The sequence below is a fragment of the Saccostrea cucullata genome, unplaced genomic scaffold, assembly GCF_032062105.1.
Source record: "Saccostrea cucullata isolate Sc308-1 unplaced genomic scaffold, CSIRO_AGI_Scuc_v1 ctg11971, whole genome shotgun sequence".
Taxonomy (NCBI): domain Eukaryota; kingdom Metazoa; phylum Mollusca; class Bivalvia; order Ostreida; family Ostreidae; genus Saccostrea; species Saccostrea cuccullata.
The window spans coordinates 19,663-40,463 of NW_026930348.1; the positions used below are offsets into that span (position 1 = coordinate 19,663).

General features: G+C 31.8%; 2 protein-coding genes across 2 annotated transcripts; one reads left to right on the forward strand and one right to left on the reverse strand.

Moving 5' to 3' along the window:
* Nucleotides 1-272: 272 nt before the first annotated feature.
* On the reverse strand, nucleotides 273-3,479 carry LOC134283796 (fibroleukin-like). The gene is made up of 5 exons (XM_062766273.1): nucleotides 3,036-3,479; nucleotides 2,765-2,861; nucleotides 2,247-2,414; nucleotides 747-857; nucleotides 273-532 (listed from the first exon to the last, which is right to left on the reverse strand). The coding sequence occupies exons 1-5, from the start codon at nucleotides 3,477-3,479 to the stop codon at nucleotides 273-275; spliced, it is 1,080 nt and encodes a 359-aa protein (XP_062622257.1).
* A 9,930-nt stretch (nucleotides 3,480-13,409) lies between these two features.
* On the forward strand, nucleotides 13,410-14,500 carry LOC134283797 (uncharacterized). Its single transcript, XM_062766274.1, has 2 exons — nucleotides 13,410-13,611; nucleotides 14,202-14,500. The coding sequence occupies exons 1-2, from the start codon at nucleotides 13,410-13,412 to the stop codon at nucleotides 14,498-14,500; spliced, it is 501 nt and encodes a 166-aa protein (XP_062622258.1).
* Nucleotides 14,501-20,801: the final 6,301 nt, after the last annotated feature.

The window sequence follows — 20,801 nt, forward strand, 5'->3', positions numbered from 1 at the left end:
TCTTTACGGAAAACATATTTGTTTATATGTTTTTTACTTGATGTTAAATATTTAAAAAAAAGAACTCAGCGATAAAAATTAATTTAAAATCGTCTCTTGAGGGTTTTCATAATCCATGGATAATCTTTCGTCTGTAAAAAAAAAATAATTAATACTTCACAAATAAATGTACAATAGCATATTTTTTCTATTAAAAAAATTATAACTGAAATTTTCACAGTAATACAAAAAGAAAAAAAAAACATGTTATATTAGGACTTAATGATGTTTACCTAGTGACGTCTGATCATCATGATGGTCCCCTTCACTGATGTCCCACTCGTTACGGTAGGATACCATGGATAGCTCCAGTTTTCCGGGGACCATTGACCGTTAAGGAAGGCGTAGTTACAATAGTTAAACCACCAGCCTCCTCTACGGATACTGGCAGCAGCACAGTTGTAACTAGCTTTGTCGTTATCCCTGTCTGGGGTGGAGAAGTACATCCCAGACAGATCTCTTAAAGGACTACCGGTGTCTAACATAGAGTCACCTGTAGAATTATCAAATAGTAAAATATTACATGGACACTTATATCAAATTTATATATTTACTTAACAATTAAATATATATATATATATATATATATATATATATATATATATATATATATATATATATATATATATATATATATATATATATATATATATATATATATATATATATTCAACTTTTAAAACTGATTGAATTGTGTTAAATTGTACTGTCAGCAGCACAGTAACCAGGAGGCCCGTCGTTATCTCTGTCTGGGGTGGAGAAGGACATCCCAGACAGATTGTAATAATAGGAAAAACTGTTGTCTAACATACTGCCTCCTGTAATATTAAACAAAAGGTATCACAGGGATAATTGATTTATCTAAGCATTGAATTCATATTTTTGGCTGTCTTCGGTCCCATAACACACCTGGCCGAGCCGACAAATTGAATTACGCGCGCGGTGACAAGGTTTCGCGTGTGTTATAGAAATTTAAACGTCGTAAATTTCTAAAGGATTTCATAAGGAAAATTACACTGAATGTAAATACATATTTTTAATCTAATTGTCAATAATAATAATAAGGTACTTCTGAGATAGACGGCCTTAGGTGATGGAAAGAGCTATAATTTTTATATAGTTCAGTCCTAGAATCCCCGGGGTCTATCATACTAGCACCTGCAGAATTAGAAAAAAATATATAACATCGATAATAATTATTGATTTACATCACATTAAACTTATTACTGAAGTACGTCTAAGATACACAGTTTAAGGTGTTGTTTCTTGTAAAAAAGGAGAAAAAAAATTCAAGCCAACAAAACTGCACAATTCACATAGCATCTTTTCTTGTGTAAAAATAAACCACAGGCGTGTTACACTTTTAATTTTAATTTTAACAATATAAAATATGGTGTACCTGTAAATGTTTTAGAATATTATATATTTTCATTAGATAAGGCATATATATTGTAAATGTTAAACCCACTGAGGTGTTTTGAATATGGATTTGTTTGACTTTTTTTGAATAAATATCCGAACAATGTTTTTATCATGAAATTTTCTTAAAGTTTTTGACATTTAAAATAATAACGCTCTGTAAACTTCTTATTCCATATGGGTTAAAATGTGAATAATTGAAAATCAGACTAGATTTTTAATTCATAGAGAAAAGGTATAGAGGTATAGTAAATGTGAAACACGACGAGAAGTTTTGCATTTGTTTTTTTTTTAATTTGAATGTTGAATGTGTTTTTGATCATTTTTTTTTTTTTTGAGAACATTAATTTTTTTGTTAAGATTTCGATATCATGGATCAATTATAATTACGCTCTGTAAACTTTTTTCCGTAAAAGTTAAAATGTAAATAATTATTAATTATTAGGAAACCCAAGCTGAATAACTATGGTTGAGCAAATTTAATACCTGGATTTATTTCTTTAAAAAAATTCACATAAATTTCTTGGTATTTAAAATCAATAATTTGAACATTTAGCTACTTGAAAATAAAGAATTCAATGTCTCCTGAATTATACCTGCAAATGATATTCTGAAATAATAAATATGTTTAATTAGCGTGGAATAGAAAAACGTATACATAATATCATTAAAAAAACCCGTATCTTTCTCTTTCTTTTACAACTTATAAATCTTTCAGTACAAAATAATATTATGATGATATACGTAATTTGAACCAATTTTTAAGAACTTAACGTGAATTCACTTACCTAAGGTTCCCGTTGCAGGTCCTGTAAGAAAGAGTTGGTATTTTCCTGCTTCGTTGGAGACAGTGAATCCGTCGTACATTTCATACAGAGTTGTACCATTCTCGAGAGTGATGGTAACATACAGGGATGATGAGTTTTCTTTTGTTAATTGATGGATAACGTCATTTCCTGTCATAATATATATGTGAAAATAGCTGAACGATTCATTGCAATACAATTAATTCCATTAAACATATGAATCTACCGTAATGAAAAATCATTTTTTTTTCCTTAGCTGTAGACAGTAATGCTAAATTTGGTCTCATAAAAATATGCTGCTTAATGATTTTCTTTTCTCCTTTTTTCTTTTTATTTGATATATGAATCTAACGCGATATGTAAATATCGTAGAACACATATTACCTGGTCTTGAATTCAGATCTTTATTACGCTTTATTTTTTTTACCTGTCACAAGATTTCTTCTTTCAAACTCTGAAGGAATAAAAAAAGTTCCGATTTGAAAGCGATTTACACTTACCAATCCAGACATCCTGTTCCGGTGAACCAAATCCGTTTTTATATTCCGTCCAGGTCCTGTCAAAGTCCAGGGATCCAGTATTTCGTTTTTGGATTGCCTTTAAAGTTAACACGTATAGCAAATCATATGTTTTAACAGTTGTGTGATCGATATGTTATGATATAATCTAAATAAATTCATATTTTTTTCAATCTATATTCTGTTAAACAACAAAAACATTGAATGTGAAATAAATTGTATAATGTGTCCTAATATTAAATACACAACAAACCGTCCATCCCCCGCCCATTGTGGTCATATCGCAGTACGCCTGGACAGGACTGGTAATGGTTCCATAGGGGTAGATTTCATACACCCCTGAATTAATGTATCCATCTGATTGAAGGTCCTTACAGTCTATTGGAATAAATAGAGCAGGAATAAAACTGTCATGTGAGTAGTATCTCCAGCCATCCTCATTTGATACTTCAGACATAAATGTTTTCCTAAAGGTTCGACATTTTTTCATCTGAGAGTTGAAACCAAAGATACTACACTCCCTTTGACAGCGCGCTGCACACCTTATCACTGATGTAGTATTGTATTCTCTTAAAAGTTCTTCATTTGATTTCTTATCATTCAGTTCCAGTTTTGCGGTGTATTTCCTCGAAATAGTTGTAGATTGGCACACCGCAAAAAAGACAAAAACTAAAATAATTACACAAAAAACGCCCATGTCGTAATTTGGACTTATAGCAACTGGCTGTATTGTGCGGTACCTTTAAAAATTTGCAATGTAGAATACCAAACACAGAATATAAATATCAAAACAACCAGTAGTTATCTAAAATGATTGGCTAATGTTTACGTACTCAGTATGTATCATTCATTTAAATATTGATTTGTTGAATCTGATATAAACTAGTCTTATTTGTACGGGAACAGTTACAAATGTTCCACAGATACTCCCCAATTCATTTTTGGTGCCTTTGTGAAGACGAATAATGACCCCTATAAATTATTGACCAGAGGTCATTTTTCGACGTCGAAAAACGATTTCCGGTCATTTTTCTGCTGCAAAAAGTGCCCTTGGTCATCATTCGACGTCGCAAAATGACCCTTTTGCCGGTAGAAAAAGTATGATGAACCTAAAAATTTGCATAGTCTAAGTGACGAAAAATGACCACTGTAAAAAATGATTCCCTTGGGGATTTAAGTTACAATTTTAAGTTGCAGAAAAAAGATAAATAAAGGGAGCTTATGGAAAAAATACTCACCTGGGCTAAATAGGGAATAGATTGGTAATTTGATCTCACTAAATTACACAATCATTGTTTCTTTAAGGTCAACGCGGGTTTGTTAAGGCAGCACATGGATTAGAATTCGGCGAATTAACACTTTTTTATATATAATTTATAATATGTAACACTAATAAATCGGAAAAGTCAAGGATAAAACTTTTGCTATCATTATGCATTCTATAGACCTCAATGGGACTTATACTACAGGAGGCACTTTACCACGATGTCACCACGTTACGTCTATAATTAGAAAATATACTGTAAAAGTGAAAAGTTCAACACTACCCTGGTGATAATTAATTTCAATTTGTAATGATAGTTAATGATAGTTAATGTAAAAGCATCTCTGCACCATGAAAAGTGCTGCTAGAATCCTTTTTTTTTTCACAGAAATAATTATTCAACACTTTCGGACGAAATCTTCCCAAAATTCTAACATTTTGTTCATAACTTCGAAAAATAATGCGTAAATTCCAGTAAACCGAACGATTTTAACAACACTTTCCAAAATCAAAAGAATAAGAACTTTCGATAGAAACAAAAATGAAGTTTCAAAGTATGCGGCGTTGTGTTGAACTTTCGCTTCTTTTTTGTATCGAACGACAGAGGAAAGGCTGATCGGCAAGTAAACACCCTGCCAGCTTTAATTTTACGAAGAAATTGTAGAAATATATTAGCATACCTTATTCATAAGCTTTATTCACACATGAATCACACATGATATTCATTTTAAATGCTTTTAAACTCTGATTTCTTTGTGTTTGTTTACATGAATTCTTGTTACGTTTTATTTTCTTTCTACTACTAAATGATCAACAGTTATGACGTCACGGATTTGGTATTTAACCCCTGTGATAACTACAGAGACCCAGAAACGACAAAATTCCGTTTATATTTTGCCTCTGCATATTCTGATTCATTTATACGACTTAAAACCAACGTCATATCATATGCACAAGTAGAAAATTTGGTTGTAACCCTAACATACCTGCGAATGCAATGATTCAGATTCTTAAGGAGTAAAAGATTGATTGTGCCCAAGGGCTAGGTGAACATTGTTTCTTTTCAATTATGGAGAGTCATCGTATTGTCTGAAAAATGTAATAATAGTATATAACTAGTTTTGTACCCCCGTCGAAAAGCTGGAAATTATGTAACGGTAATTATGACTGTCTGTCTGTTACGCTTTGAGTTACCCTTCTCTTATGCAAAACTCCTCTTCTACCGCTAAATGCAATTGAATGAGACTTTCACATGCAAAATCTTTGTTACATAGTTTCATTGTGCATCTTCTACTTTACATTATGATCTGACACATACACATACAGTATGTATTAATGAATACAATGTTTCTTTGTGACCTCAGTGCTCACATAACCTCACAGCTCACGGCTCATTCTTGCATAATCGACGCAATCGAAGGACAGTTCCTATACTCTGCCTGGGGCATATTACTTAACCATGCGGCTGTGTGCGTTCAAGCGAAAATTGATATCACTCCTCTGCTTGCATTGTGTCAACTCAAGGAACACCATGCACCAAATGAACAGGGCAGTTAGGGAATTATAACGCTGCTGTGCATATTTATTTACTATGAAAATATGAAAACAACCTATCTCTCTGTGTTCATTTATTGATTGATTGTATATTGTTTAACGTCCCTCTCGAGATTTTTTCACTCAAATAGAGACGCCATTACTAGCCTGTGGAGAGCAGTAAGTTTTGCCCTTACTTGGCACTAAGAGCCGTTGGTCAGGTAGGGATTTTTTTTCGTGCAAGCACCTACTGCGACACGGGACGTCGGTCTATACGGTCTCATCCGAAGGACCGGTATCAAAGTCCAACAGATAAAATCGAACCGTTGCAACTCTAGAGCAGACGCTCTAACCACTGCGACACGCGGGCGAACTTTTCGTGTTCAGTAATATAGACGTGGAAAAAGAATTAGATACAATAACTGATCAGTACGAACTGGTCCCTCCGACAATGCATGTAAACATTTTTGGACAATTTGAAATCACGAGATTTTACCAAAGTCAACTAAAAGAAAACATACAAGTTTTCAATTTTATACACATCTATTCCACATGATGAATTAAAGTCCAGGCTTTTCTATATCATTGACAACTGTTTTTTTTTTTTAAAAATCGAATTTGTAAATTCACTTTCCTTGTATTTGGTCATTTGCAAAATTATTTTGTTAAAACATATTGTGATTGCATACACAATTATTCTGAAGTTGACATCAAAAAGATGTCTGAGTTTCTGATTGACAATATCTTTGCGGTTTTTGGAAACCAGTTATTCCAACTATCTTTTGGAATTACCATGGGTACCAATTCAAGAGATAGAACAAATGATCAACCAACAGAATGTGATCCATTCGTATTGGTCGAAGTGGCCTCCGGACGAAGAGTCCTGACGAGTCGGACGTGGAAGAGAAAACCGTTCTTTTAGATCATCAAACGAATTTACCTCATTTTCGTAGGGGAAATTATAAGTGCCGAATTAGATTTCGGTATCATTGACAGAATAACTCATGAAAATTCAACTTTTGATATGTATTGCAATTGAATTTGACACTGACATAATATATGGAAATTTATTGTTTGTGATTAAAACAAAGTCTATAAAAGGTAAAATGTAATAGTATGGTGAACAGTTTTGTTACTGATTTGCTATTTGAGCAGATATCAACAGTAAATACAACCAGTGTAGATCAGAATTAAAATCCATTCAACTGTAGCGTTCAGTCTCGACATTTGCGCAGTAAAATCGTAAATCCTTGGTTTAAAACAGAGTAAAGTTTGCTCTTGGGCTGAAGCGATTTCTCTGATATTTCTCATGAACTTGTCAGGAAAAGGTCGATGACGTCATTTTTTACGTCGTAATATGACGCCATAATGTACACTAGCTATTGAATAGCTTGGGTACCAAGAATGTAATAATTATTTTGGATAGAAACCTCAATATTTAGCCTTAATTCACTTGCGAAAGCAATATAAGCTGCATTTTAGAAAATTGATTTTGCTGTTAAAACGTACATGTATCATGATAAATTTGTATATAATCTTAACAATTATGTTCCATTAGTCTGACAATAGAAACTATTCATGCTGTGTTCAGAAGAAAGACTTATACAAAGGAATGTATGTCATTATATAAGAAATCAATATTGTACATGACGATAATAATGTAATTTTGCTTCAATCAAAACATATCAATAGCTTTTCTGTCTGAAATATAAAGAATCGAAATTGATAAATGTTATTTTTTCTGTCATTTAAATAGTTTATTACAATATTACAAAAAATATTTTCGACATATTGCTTTTAGTTAATCTGCAAAAATGTTTATCATGCATCGGACACATACCTTGCTTCAGACAACTTTAGGCAATACTTAAGAGTTACATGTATTTATTTGTTTCTGTCTTAAAAATAAAGATTCAATTTTTTCAATGATACCGATTGTTACTATCATGTCGGAATAAAAATACCCCGATTATGGCCATGAAGTTACGTCATATTTTACATCATCAAAGGGGAATAACCAGAAATTTATGATTTTGCAGTTTTTTGAGTTATCCTTCTTTAAATGTTTGTATAATTCTTTTTAGAGCTGGTTTTCACTAGTACGTTCATTTCTCCGTACATCGGACACAAATTAACCATGCATCGGACACTTTCCGATGCATAGGTAATCAGTGCCATTTTCATACAGAACTCTACTTACAGCTGTTTTTGTCGGAAATAGAAAATAAAAACTCTAAATTTTCAGTCAAAATACAAGTTCTCCATATATGATTTTTACAAACCAGAGTATAAATTACCCATGAGAAAAAGGCCCGAATTACCGCATTACGAGCATTTTAAAGCATTTCTAAGGCAAATAAAAGCATCTTGAATTGTTCTACATTTGTGCAATTGTCAATCTAAGTTGAGGGTTATTTCTTAGATAAAAGGTAAAAGTACATCCATACCAAGGAATTCAAAGGAATTTAAAGCACTGTACAAAAGGTATGATATTTTCCCCGTCCAAATTCCTGCTGTCCGATGCATGTTAAACAATGTCCGATCCATGGTGAATTCTGAGTTATTTTTAAAAACTCGAATTTTTATTATATTTTCTCAATAAAAGCATAAAATTGTATCCAAAATTTATATATCAATCAAATACTAAATGTTAAACTCCATTTTTGATAATTTTCCGTCCACAGCGATATCACTAGAACTTGGTGAATAACAAGGGTGTCCGATGCATGGTGAATTCACCCTATTTCATAACTCAAAGTCCCACAAAGTTTATTTTTTTATTTCAAATTTTAAATACCTGTACTTTGTGTTCTGAATCCAAATTAAACTTTTGCCAATCTTTTTAATTCTATAAGAATAGGGGTGCATTCGTGGGAAGTTCAGGATTATCATATTTCTTGGAGAATTAGAACTATTTAAACAAAAAAAAAAAAGATTAAAAAAACCTGTCAAAGCCAATGATTATATGTAATTTTTTCTTAACAGTTGCAAAAAGATAAAAGAGTGTTTAAAGCAAGAATGTGCATCCCACCACGTCATCACATGAGTTCTATTAATAGCCTGATGAAGAAAAAAAAACAACAGAACAATACCACGGAGTTCAATAATAATTTTTAAAGTTAATAATATCGTAAAAAAACATCTATTGTGCTTTAAAAGTGCTGTTAACATCCCTCTGTCCGGTGAAGAGAATAATTATTCCAAACATTTGCACTAAACCTTACCCGATGTTTTGAAATTTATACATACAACCCGAGATTTCTCATAGACCCATGGTTACTCGTGATTCAAGCAGCACTTTTCAAGAATTTTAGAATTCAATCTTTCAAGTTGTACAAATTATATGTTTTAGAATATCTAGCTTACTGTTGTTCTTTTGCAATATTTAAAAAAAAAAAAATAAATTCATTAAAATTTTTATCTCTATTGTTGAATTATATATAAGAAATGTTATAAAAAACATTATTAGTAAGAAGATCATTGTAATATTTTAGATTCATTTCTTTTGATAATTAGTAGACGTAGAAGTGTTTTTTTAATGAAATTTTGCTTTCTTCATGAATAGTTAAACGCAAAATAGATATGGTTTCTTCACGAAAAATTTATACATCTTGATCTTCTTTGTAGATAGATGGATATTGGACTGGATCACATATACCTTACTCATTGATTTGAACATTACATAGAATTATTCCTGCTAATGGACTTATTGATTCTAAGCAAAAATATGAAGTGTTTTTCATGAAAGTATTTTCTATTATATTCATTGTTCTAAAGGAAATCAGTTCCACATCAAATCATTGAAAAAAAAATATTGGTAAGATATATAACTTAAAACAAAAATATTTGTTCCCCCTCTTACATTCACAGATTGTTTGATTTATTAGCTTATGTAGTGAAATCGAATTTTATTTAGATAACGAACAATATTCAAAATCCATATTTATAAAACAATACAAAACAGGAGCAGAGCAAACATTGACCTTCAAAACATCAGAGGTGGGATCAGGGGCCTTGGAGGAGTGAGCATCCCCTGTTGACCTGTCACACCTGCCGTGTGCTCATTGTCATGATTGGGAAATAACCGGAAAATCCGTCGTTAAATCATCATAAATATGCTGTAAAGGGGATAATTTCACTGGTTTTAATTTTTACTTTTTCCTCTAAGCTGACACGATTGTGGTTTGGTATACGAATAAAATTACCTCCTTTATCAAGTCCGTTAAATCAGAATCATAGCTACATGCAAACGACATTTATCAGCATTATGTCTTTATATAAGGAACAACAGAGTATATGGATACAAAATTGGTATATTTAATAAATCATGAACGAATAATTTAAACAGGTGCAGTCATCAGAAGTCCTTCACTATAAACGTCAATATACCTTTCTATATTACGATGAGTCCATGTAAACTGTTAATGTAGGTCGAGGAAATAGCATCTTTCCTCATCTTCAGTAAGTTCGATATTTTTTATTGATATCTTAAAACCAAAACGTCGATAAAAACTATCCTTTTTAATTTGAAATAAATACTGTTTAATACTAAGGGGGACTATTCTAAGATTAATAAAAGTGCTGCACAAATCCCAGGCACTTTCTCAGTTGATAAAAAGATTAGGAAACTTTAACTAAAAAACTCTACATATTGTAACTAAACAATTGCAGTGTCAACATTTGTGCAGCAATATCTTGAATCCTTGGAATATCCCACGTTTATGTGAACCTTGATTCTGTAAAACAAAGTAAGGTATGCTCTTGCACCAAAGCAATTTTATAGGCGTTTCTTATTAACTTGTGTAGTAAGGGTCGATGTCATCCTAAAGTGATGTCATAGTGAAACTGGCTACCGGATATCGTGGTACCAAGAATGTTCTAGAAAACAAGTCTGAAAAATTTTCGGCGTATGTTTATCAATTATATGTTTTACTAAGTTACTATCATACGCAGCATAGTAAAGGCTTTAAATAACGGGCGGGACCTAATTTATACGGGAAATGTTAACTGTGATGTCACACAAGAATAGGTGCATTTTTGATTCCCCATAATGCTAGAAAATCAAATACTTTGCAATTTTAAACTGTATTAGCATACTAAACAACATCAAAACTTATCAATGCATTAAGGTCAGATGACAAGTTCCCAAAAAATATGTAACTTTTTCTAAGAAATTGTCATTGAAGTATATGAACTTAAACAAGTTTCCTCACAAAAATTAGGGTACCTTACCAGGCATTTAGACAAGATACCACAGGGTCAAATTTCTTATATCACCTTTATGTGTTATCTTCTGAATGGCCTATATCACAATTTGTATTGTACTTATATTTAAAAATCCTTTTGAATACAATGTAGGATTCAGAAGAGAAGGACAAATATGAATATTTTTTATAATACCAAGAAATATAAGACATATGTTTTAGGAACGTGTCGTCTGACCTTTAAAAAAATAATTGCTAGTAAAATCCCAGACAACAGTTTATAAACAAATCACTGATCGCTGCATACTTGTCGACATGACGTCATTTTGGTAAACATAACGAATTTTAAGTGCTGTGAAAGGCTGTTAAATTTTTGAATTTTAAAATAACTGTTTCGATATTCATACACGCAGTGGTTTTCACTCATATTTCAAAATATAGGGTGACCTTTAAGTATTTAACTTTTTTATCATCAAATTTGTCTTTAAAACAATGTGAACTACCCCTGAGATGATGTCTATCAAATATGTCTCAAAGTCAATAAAACATAATCAGGATTATTTGTGAAATGTTTGATTATATACAATGGTTGCTGCATGTCTTTGTCGCCAAGGATGATACTCATTTTTGATGCCCATTTTATCATTTTTAATCATTGAATCCACCTGTCCATGTGTGTATAAAAAGAGACACTGGTTGCTGTAAATTTCACATATTTCACTTAATATATTTTTGGGATAATGACAAGTATCATAGCAGCTTTAATGAAGTGTTTAATTTTATTCTAGTTTACGGATTCTTAACCATTCATTTTTAATGCCCTGTCTCGATAAGCCCTTGTTTCCAAGCTTCCCACAATTAAACTATGTGAAGGAATGTGGTCACAGTAAGTGTTATCAATTCATTAAAGATTCAATTATGAGAGAAAGTCAAATTTAATGTCATATCATTTCTGTGTTGTATGTCATCGATCTAATGAAATTATTTATTTAAAAGACCTGGTATGAATTAATTCTTTTAATTTTCTTTTTTGTTTCGGATATCATTTCCTTTCATCATTGGTAGACGAAGTGGTTCTATAAAATGTTGCTACCTTCATGAATAGCTAAACGCGATTTATATGTTTTTCTTAATGAACAATCATACATTCTTTTCCTTTTTGTTCCAGACTTTATATAAACATATCTTTGGTTTCATCAGGTTTAATTTCTATTTGATATTATTTCTTTATAAAGATATCATTAAGATATGTCGAAACTTTTTGGTTTTGGTAATCAAATAACTCTTGCATCCAGACATCTCTATGATGATAATTTTTTAAATGCATTTATAATGTTTTGTCCCATTTTATCCTTAATTTTCATTTCTTAAAAAAACGCCACTGGCAATTTAAGTCACGGTATTACCGGCACAAACATCAAACAAAATATCAATTATATATAGTGCATGTTTTATACTAAACCAAAGCATTTCTTAAACTAGACAAAAGCATTTACTCAAATGAAACTCAATATGCAGTAATGAAGGGGGATTTTTCAATATTTCTTAGGTTTTTGAAAAATTTTGCTGAATATTTTTTATAATGCTCAATATTTTCATTTTGCTTCCCTAAACTTGTAAAATGGTCAGGTCTAGGCGATATGTTGACTTTAAATCGTGCTTTCAACACATGAATGGCAAAATGATGACTAAGTTATATTCAACAAAAGATGCTCAGAATAATGTTCTGAACATTTTTCAACCGTTCAATATTTGCTTAACGTCCCTATTAAGGAGTTGAAGAGTTAGTCCCTTTTGCAAACATCTTGGAAACGAAAAAGAATCTCCGAATAGACTGAGTAGTTTTTGAATAAAAAATGTTCAAAATCCCGAGAACTGCAAAGTAAAACCAAGAAAAATGGATTTGGTACTCAAGTTAGGGGTGACGAGGGATTTAATTAAAATCCTCTCTTGAATCAAAAATGTTGATTTTTCTAATTGATGGATTTTCTTTAATCTGTTAAAAAAAGGAAGACTTAAATTAATGCTTTATGTATTTAAGTGCATATATCTCTATAAAAACTCTAATAACCAACAAAAATGTTCAGGAAAATACAAAATCAAAAGTCCATAAAACAATACCAAATAGGAGTAGACAAAACACGGATCTCAAAACATCGGAGGTTGGATTAGGTGTTATGGATGAGACAGCATCCCCTGCCGATCGGTCACCTCCGCGTTATGTTCCTTGTCACGGTTCGGAAAAAACTGAAAATTCCTTGTTCGATTCAGTGTATAAATATGGACTAATAATGAGTATGCAAAACGTAGGTCAGCATTAGACTCAATTGTTTGTCAATATTTTACCTCCTTTTAGAAATTTCTGATACGTAGAGCATGCTTTTGTCAATTAAGAAAGGAAAGTAAATGCTCGCACATCTACCTAAGAATAGAATTGATAAAAACCAATAAACTGTATCATGCAAAAGTATTCCTATTTTGTTAAAATTGTTTTATTACTTTCATTGTGTCATTATTTTCTTCCTCTCTTTATTTATGTTTGATTACTTTTCCCCTATGCTGAGGTTTTCGTAGAAAATATCAGTTACACATTATGTAGCAATATATGGGAATCTGTATTCCGATTATGTTCGGGTTGGAGAATTTTGTTATTGGAATATTGTTTGCTGAGTTACCGATTCTAGGAACCTTATTTACCTTTGCTTTTCCAGGGGTCCGTATATCTGCTGAGTTAAAGATTCTAGACCCTTATTCCACCTCTGGTGTTCCAGTGCGAGAAATAAAATTTGTAAACAAACGGAGTTCCTGCTTCGAGACGGATTTCCACGGTAAAAACAGTGAAACCTATCATAATTTTTAGCACTCTGTCTGGGAAATGTCCTTCTATTGTGCCTTTAACCTCAGCCCACCATTAGAGTGAGATGTCGCAATTGGATGATTTATTAAACGGATACATAACATTTCCACAGTAATAGGTTTTAGAGTTGCATCTCTGTTTTAGCTAAGATTTTAACTGGATCACAGTTATCCAATCAGATAAAGCAAAACACAAACACTAAAACCTCCTCCAAAGCTGTCAATCTAGAACATTTTATGCATTAATAAATTGTCCAATTCCTTGTCAATTTTTTATATACCGTATTAGGCCATTCTCTAAACGTGAAAAAAAAAACAGAACAATCTGCTTGCATAGAACGACATACTGATATGATTGACGTTGAAATTTAATATTTTGAGATATTTTACGCTCTTACATATTTTTTTCAATTAAAAAAGGGGGTGGTATCGATCCATAATGGAGGCGCCTGTGGTAATATCTGTTAAATAATCCTAGTAGCCATGATGTTTGTTTACATTAGGTAAGATCGAGCTATTCCTTGATGTTAATGCTTGTTATTTTATTTTTTTTAATTATTAGATATACAGTACACTCAATTATTTCTTAATAACTTTGATCTGGTTGTTTCAAAGGTAGATAAGCAGGGGACCGATGGTACTCACAACATAGATATAGAAGATCCGTCCTGCAGTAATTGGTTACGATTCGTTAATTCTCCCGCCAGATGTCAGAAGCAAAATGTTATTCCAATCACGTGTGAGGGCATCATCTTCTATATGACGTCACCTGACGCAGAGCCGGGAGAAGAGCTTCTAGTCTGGAATGGGAATGGATATGGGAGGTTTCTAGGCGTAAACCGCATACATCCGGGCTATTAAACAATACATTTTATGGTTAATTGTTTACGTTCGGGTATTTAAACAATCTACTTATCACATAACTTGACCATATACAATGTGGTTATTAAAACCTTTTTATGCCCCCGTGAAGGAAGTTTCAGGGGGTTTATTTAGTTTTTGTCGTGTCCTTCCGTCTGTCTGAACGTCTCTCTCTCTCTCTCTCTCTTTCTCTCTCTCTGTGTGTGTGTGTGTGTGTCTCTGTCTGTTCGTCCACAAAAACCTTAACCTTGCCCATCTCTTTTGATTTAGTGGAGCTTTGACTTTCATATTTCACATGTGTATTCCGTGTGACAAGACCTTTCTTTGGGTACCACATAACTTGACCTTTTGACCTTAACCTAGGAGTTTGACCAAGTTTATCACATAAATTCTAAACTTTTACTTTGGCCATATCATTTGAATAGTGGATACCAGGCTTGTTCTAATTCACATATATATATTTTGTTAAGAGACCTTTCATGGGATACCAATATCTTTGACCTTGTAGATTAAAAACTCAAACCTTGGCCATAACTTTTTAACGGTAAGGCCTAGGGCTTTTAATCTTCACCTAATTAATCCTTGTGACAAGACCTTTCATTTGATATTAAAAACCTTGACCCTCTGACCTTGACCTTGGAGTTTGACACATTTTTGCACAAAAAATCCAAACTTTTAATTTGGTCCTAATTTATAGATACTAGGAATTTAATATTTCAAATATCGATTCTTTATGACAAGTGCTTTCTATTGAAACCATCAATTTTTACCATTTGACCTTAGACATTTCCGTATTTACAAGAAAACTTTAACTTTGGCGATAACTTTTGAATTGTAAGGTTTAGGTCTTTCAAACTTCACTTATGTAGTCATTGTGAAAAGACTTTTCATTGGATTTCAACACTTTTAACACTTTGACTTTGACCTTGGTTTTTGACCTCCTTTTTACAAACAAATCGGAGTTTTTCCTACCTTTAAAACGCTTACCTTGGTTGTAACCTTTAAACAGGTGGTGCAAGGGTTTTTTGTGTCATATTTGTATTTTATGGAAAGGCCTTACGTTAAGTACCAACATATTTGATCTGCATTTGAGAAAGCTTTACCTTCGATATGTTGCCATACGGGGGTATCAGTGTTTCACAAACACATCTTGTTATTACATGATGTTGTTTCTTGAGAGGTTTTAAGGCGTAAACCCCATACATCTGGGTATATATGTAAACAATTTATTCATAACATGCTTTCATTTTTATCACATGCGTACAAAAACATTTTTGTCAAATTTCTCCAATATGCATTTGATTAAAAAAATGATGCTCTTTCAGAAAAAAATATGTAGATTATATTTTAACTCCTTTGCCAAAAAAGTTATATAGATTTTTTGTGCTTTCTACAAATATCGCTTTAAACGTAATAAAAAAATGCACATTAAATCTGGAAAAAAATATTTCTGCAGTGCATTAAAATTGTTTATTTCTAGTTTCACCCATAAACATTATATTCGTTTGTTATTCAAATTGAAATAAGTTTTGGCCTAGGTTTGCTTATTCTGTTTAGAAAATATTCTATTGTTGCATATACCACGATGCAAAAAAGAGAACACATTCCCTTCAAATGTCTATTGAATTTGGATTCGGTAGATCAAATTTCATATTTTTTTAGAGCATGCAGGATGTAAAGCAACAACTCATACAATGTATTGTATCGGTGGTATTTCAAATTTGAAGATGATATAATTTTTTTCTTGTCCTTTTCTGCAGAAGTTGATCTCAACTGTTCCTTTGCATTTCGTGCCAATGTTTTGACATTTGACGACAATGAAAGACTCATTTTTAATAATTGGACACCTGTAACGTATCAGAACTGGAATTCTAACGACGAGGGTGAGGCGGCAGTTGACCCAATCTTTGGCCTCCTTTTAACTTATCATAACGACGGTAGGTGGCGCTGCGTGACTGAGAGGAATATCGTAACAAAGATTGCAGCAAAAATAAGATTGTAATATAGTTTATGGATTTGCACTATTCGGTTTAGAGAGATAGAAGATACGAGCTCTGAAGATATAAATAAACCTACTTACTTGCGTATGAAAAGATGGATTTAGTTAAAAGGAATTGAAGATGCGGACCGATGGGAGTTTAACTTTTAATCTGGACGGTTCCCAGAGATAAATCATTTAGGGTGACAAAGATAACGACGGCGAGCTCTAAAGATAAAAGTAATTAAAGAAATATTAAAATATGCAGGACATGTACGGGAGTATAAATGTAGCTCAGTGAGACAATTCGGCAGTGGAATGCTGGATTTTGTCTCTTTCTGGTTGCATTTATACAGGTAAGATTATTTTGTAGACTTGCGCGCGTTTTGGTAAACATCATTAAATTTTCACATGGCTTATTTTATTTACAAGTTAAACTTTTTTTATATTATAAGTAGTTATATTTATAATATGGTTTAGAATCTTTCGTAAAATTATTTATTGTAATTATAAATATTAGAAATAGATTGTTTACTTTAATAAAGAGTGGAATGCTGGTTGGGTAACATCGCCACTCCCCATTAGCTGTTATGCGCTGGACATGCAGAAAGAGAATAAATAAATCCAAGGGAGATAAATGCAAACTTGGACATTAAGAGCCTAATGAACTTTGTCTGGTCAGGACCAGGGAATTGGAAAAAGGTTTTCCCTGGCCCTTAAAACCTCTCACATGCGGAAAAGCGAGAAATGATCCCTGGAGTTCATAATCAGATCCAGTCACCAGACAAATAATATAAAAGTCATAAACAAAACCCCAAGTCACAAACAAATCCACAAAATAAACAGAATTCCCCAAAAGAAAATTCGTATTTTACGAAAGGAACTACACGTACTATACAGAAGAAGACGGACTAAAACTCCCCTTTATTTGTTAGGATTCTCTGTTTTATTTGGAGCCGGAAGAGCGTTCTGTTACGAAATGTTTCATTCTCTTTTAATTACAATAAACATTTGCAACCATTATCTTTTTTCTATATAATTTCTTTAAGCATGGTGTTAAAAGTTCTAAATCATTAAGTGGAGTCTTCTTAAGTTTACTTCGGATCGATTATTCGTCTCCTCGGAAGAGATCTATACTTATCCTTATGTTTTAAATAAACTATAAATAGCATATACACAAAGACATACCGTGCATTATATTGTTTCGTTATTTTCCCAAGAAAACTTACGCCGGTATCTCTTCAAACCATACGTACAGACATTTTATCACAAAGTGTTTTTTTTTTTTATTAATTTCTATCCGTAATGCAAAAAATAATGGACAAATACATTTTACTGTGACGTCGGTCCATCTGTCTGTTTGGGATTTTTTTTCTGATTTATCTGTAAGTGGGGAAATCAATTAGCCCTGACTGCAGCCTTTAATTGGTTTGAGCGATGGATTTCATATTTCACAGGTGTATATATTATAAAAGGACCTATCCTTGGGTTCAATTTTGTTTCTTTATTTTGACTTTCATATGAGAATTTAAGCCTTGGTCAAATGAGCTATGCCTTTAATATTTCACTTGTGTATTCCACGTGTAAAAACTTTTCCTAGGGTACAAGTATTATTGACTTTGATCTTCATGTTTGACTCACTTTTAAAGAAGTTTTCAAAATTTTAATCTTAGCGTAGCTATTACACGGTTAAATCAAGTGATATCATACTCCTCACACTAATATTTTGATAAGACCTTCTCTTGAGTACAAGCAGTAATGACCTTTAACCTTGAACTTAGGGATTTGACCTACTTTTCAAAAACGTTAACTTTGTACGTATTTACTGAATATTTTGTGCTAGAGGTTAACTATTTTACCGGTTCATTTCTTGTGGTGAGATCTTCTCTTGAATACCAATATTTTCTTTTTATTCTTCATCCTTTTGTTTGGACATAAGACTTTGACCTTCTTTTGAAAAACTTTGGTTATAACTTTTGAATGGTTGATTTCGTAAATTTTATATTTCACCCGGGTATTCTTTCTGAATTTTTTTCGGGCATCATTAATATTGACTCCTTGACCTTGTCCAGTTTGACCTACTTTTGAAAATCTCTAATTTGGTCTTCAGTTTGGAACAATTGCTGCTTTTATGGGTTTTTTTTATTTTTGAAGGTAGACTCACTGTGAGAAACGTTTCTTTTGGTACCAAAACTACCTACTTTTTGACCTGCAAACAACAACATTAATCAAAAGCCTCTTTGTTTCACAAACTTATCTTGAATTTTCATCATTATCTCCTAAAACTTTTCCCATTGATTAAGTAAAAAATTTAAAGTTGCAGTCTATTAATTTTTTGATATATATAAACCATAGTCTACATATTGCAAAATAGAGAAGACTTGTCACACATATTGAATCATTTAAAAATAAAAGATGTAGTCTCATAATTGCAAAGGTATTTGCAAACATATTGATTAAGGACAGGTGAAACAAACAAACTTTTTCATTGAAAAAGATTAAATATCATGTCACAAGTTTAGAAAAGTGGATGGTTCTTAGATTTTGTTCTCCTAAGAACTGGAATATGAAAAACACTTGTAAAATATTAGTAATATTACAATGAAAACACAAATATAAACAAATCACGTTTAGTAAAGGTTTACAGGTGAAAACAAATTTCAGAATATGTTATCTTGGTGCTAAAAAGTGTAATGTAAACTGAAAAAAATATACCAAGCCAGGTGAATTTTATTAGGAAAAGCTAAATTGTAAAAATCAGCCTATGTGATATTGCTAATTTTTTGTCATTTTGTTCCTCTTCTTTAAATTCACCTGGCTTGGTATATTTTTCTAAAGTTTATACTACACTTATAGCAGCAAGGTAACATATTATGAAATTTGTTTTCACCTGTAAACCTTTACTGAATATGATTATATTTGTTTTTTTATTGAAATATTACTAATATTTTCCTAGTCTATTTAATTTTCCAGTTCTTAGGAGAAAATATTCTAAGAATTATCCACTTTTCTCAACTTGTGACATGATATTAAATCTTTTTCAAAGAAAAAAATTGTTTGTATCATCTGTCCTTAATGTTAGCTCGCTATGTTTTATTTGCAAAGACAGTTGCAGATATAAGATAACATCTTTCAAAAAATAATGAATCAGTGCTTTTGTTTTTTCTAACTCCTTGTCGTGTTTTGCAAATTTGATATTTTTTTCTAACTTACTTGAGTTATCTCTTTCCTAAATAACAATAAATTTAAATGATCTCAAATTTTGCTTTTAACGTTTGTGACGTCAGAATAAAAGGCATATTACACATGTAACCTTTTGACCCCCGATCTGTGTTTAGGGTGTTTTGAAAAAAAAATACACAACAAAAAATTACAATATCGATATAAGTCTGCTATAACGTATATTGTGCATTCAAGAGTAGCTATGTTTTTAATAATTATCTGTAGCAATAGAAGATATTGATCTTCAGAAAATGTGATTTCGTCTTACTTTAAGCTCATAATCTAGTATCATTGAGAATCTAGTATCATTGCGTTTCTTGCCACACCTAAAATTCAAGCTATCTAAAATATATTTATGGTATAGTAAATTTATGGAAAGAAATATTCAGTACGCCGCACTTAAACTTTTCAGCTTATTTTCTCCATGATATTAAAAATAACAATAATTTCAATTTAAGCAGTTTCAAGTAGATCAATGGATAATTAAATGCTCATCTATTAAAATACTGTATGGGAATATGTTTATAGAGAAGTATAATCTTAGATGTATTGTACCACAAAATATGACCATCAAATATACCTATGAATTTTTAAATACATCTTAACATCTTTATTACAATGAAACTTGTCTTATCCGACATATGCACGAGGAACAGATTACAAACATATTTGTCGGAATAAACAAGGTGTAGTATTGCAGCTTGTAAAGATCATTGAGATAAGTATAAATGATTGATGTATTATAGGTATCTTCACATTACAGAAAGGAAGCAGGTGAGATGGTTCTGTTTTCATGTTTTTATATAAAAGCATAGACTAGATTGTTTTCATGTTGAGAATCACTAATATTATTTCAATTTGAACTCCGGAGAATTAGGGAATAAAAAACACATTACGCTTTTTTGTGACAATAAAACTTTTCTTTCAATGAGCATGTTTATTTTATAATTAATGAATCCCAGATGAAAATTCACCTATACGTTGTAAATGAATTGTGAGCTATCGAGAAATACCAGACATTTTGTTTTTGTAGTGAACTCTTTCTCCCTTCTCCAATCTATCTCATTCCTCGAAAAAAGAATTACCGTAGATGTATTAAAA

Excerpts from the sequence above, each read along its gene's own strand:
- LOC134283796 (XM_062766273.1), bottom strand. The coding sequence starts at position 3,479 with ATGGGCGTTTTTTGTGTAATTATTTTAGTTTTTGTCTTTTTTGCGGTG. Across the intron at positions 2,862-3,035 it reads CAATGGGCGGGGGATGGACG|GCAATCCAAAAACGAAATAC; the intron begins GTTTGTTGTGTA and ends TTAACTTTAAAG. Across the intron at positions 858-2,246 it reads ACCTGCAACGGGAACCTTAG|GAGGCAGTATGTTAGACAAC; the intron begins GTAAGTGAATTC and ends TTAATATTACAG.
- LOC134283797 (XM_062766274.1), top strand. The coding sequence starts at position 13,410 with ATGTTCGGGTTGGAGAATTTTGTTATTGGAATATTGTTTGCTGAGTTA. Across the intron at positions 13,612-14,201 it reads CTTCGAGACGGATTTCCACG|ATATACAGTACACTCAATTA; the intron begins GTAAAAACAGTG and ends TTTAATTATTAG.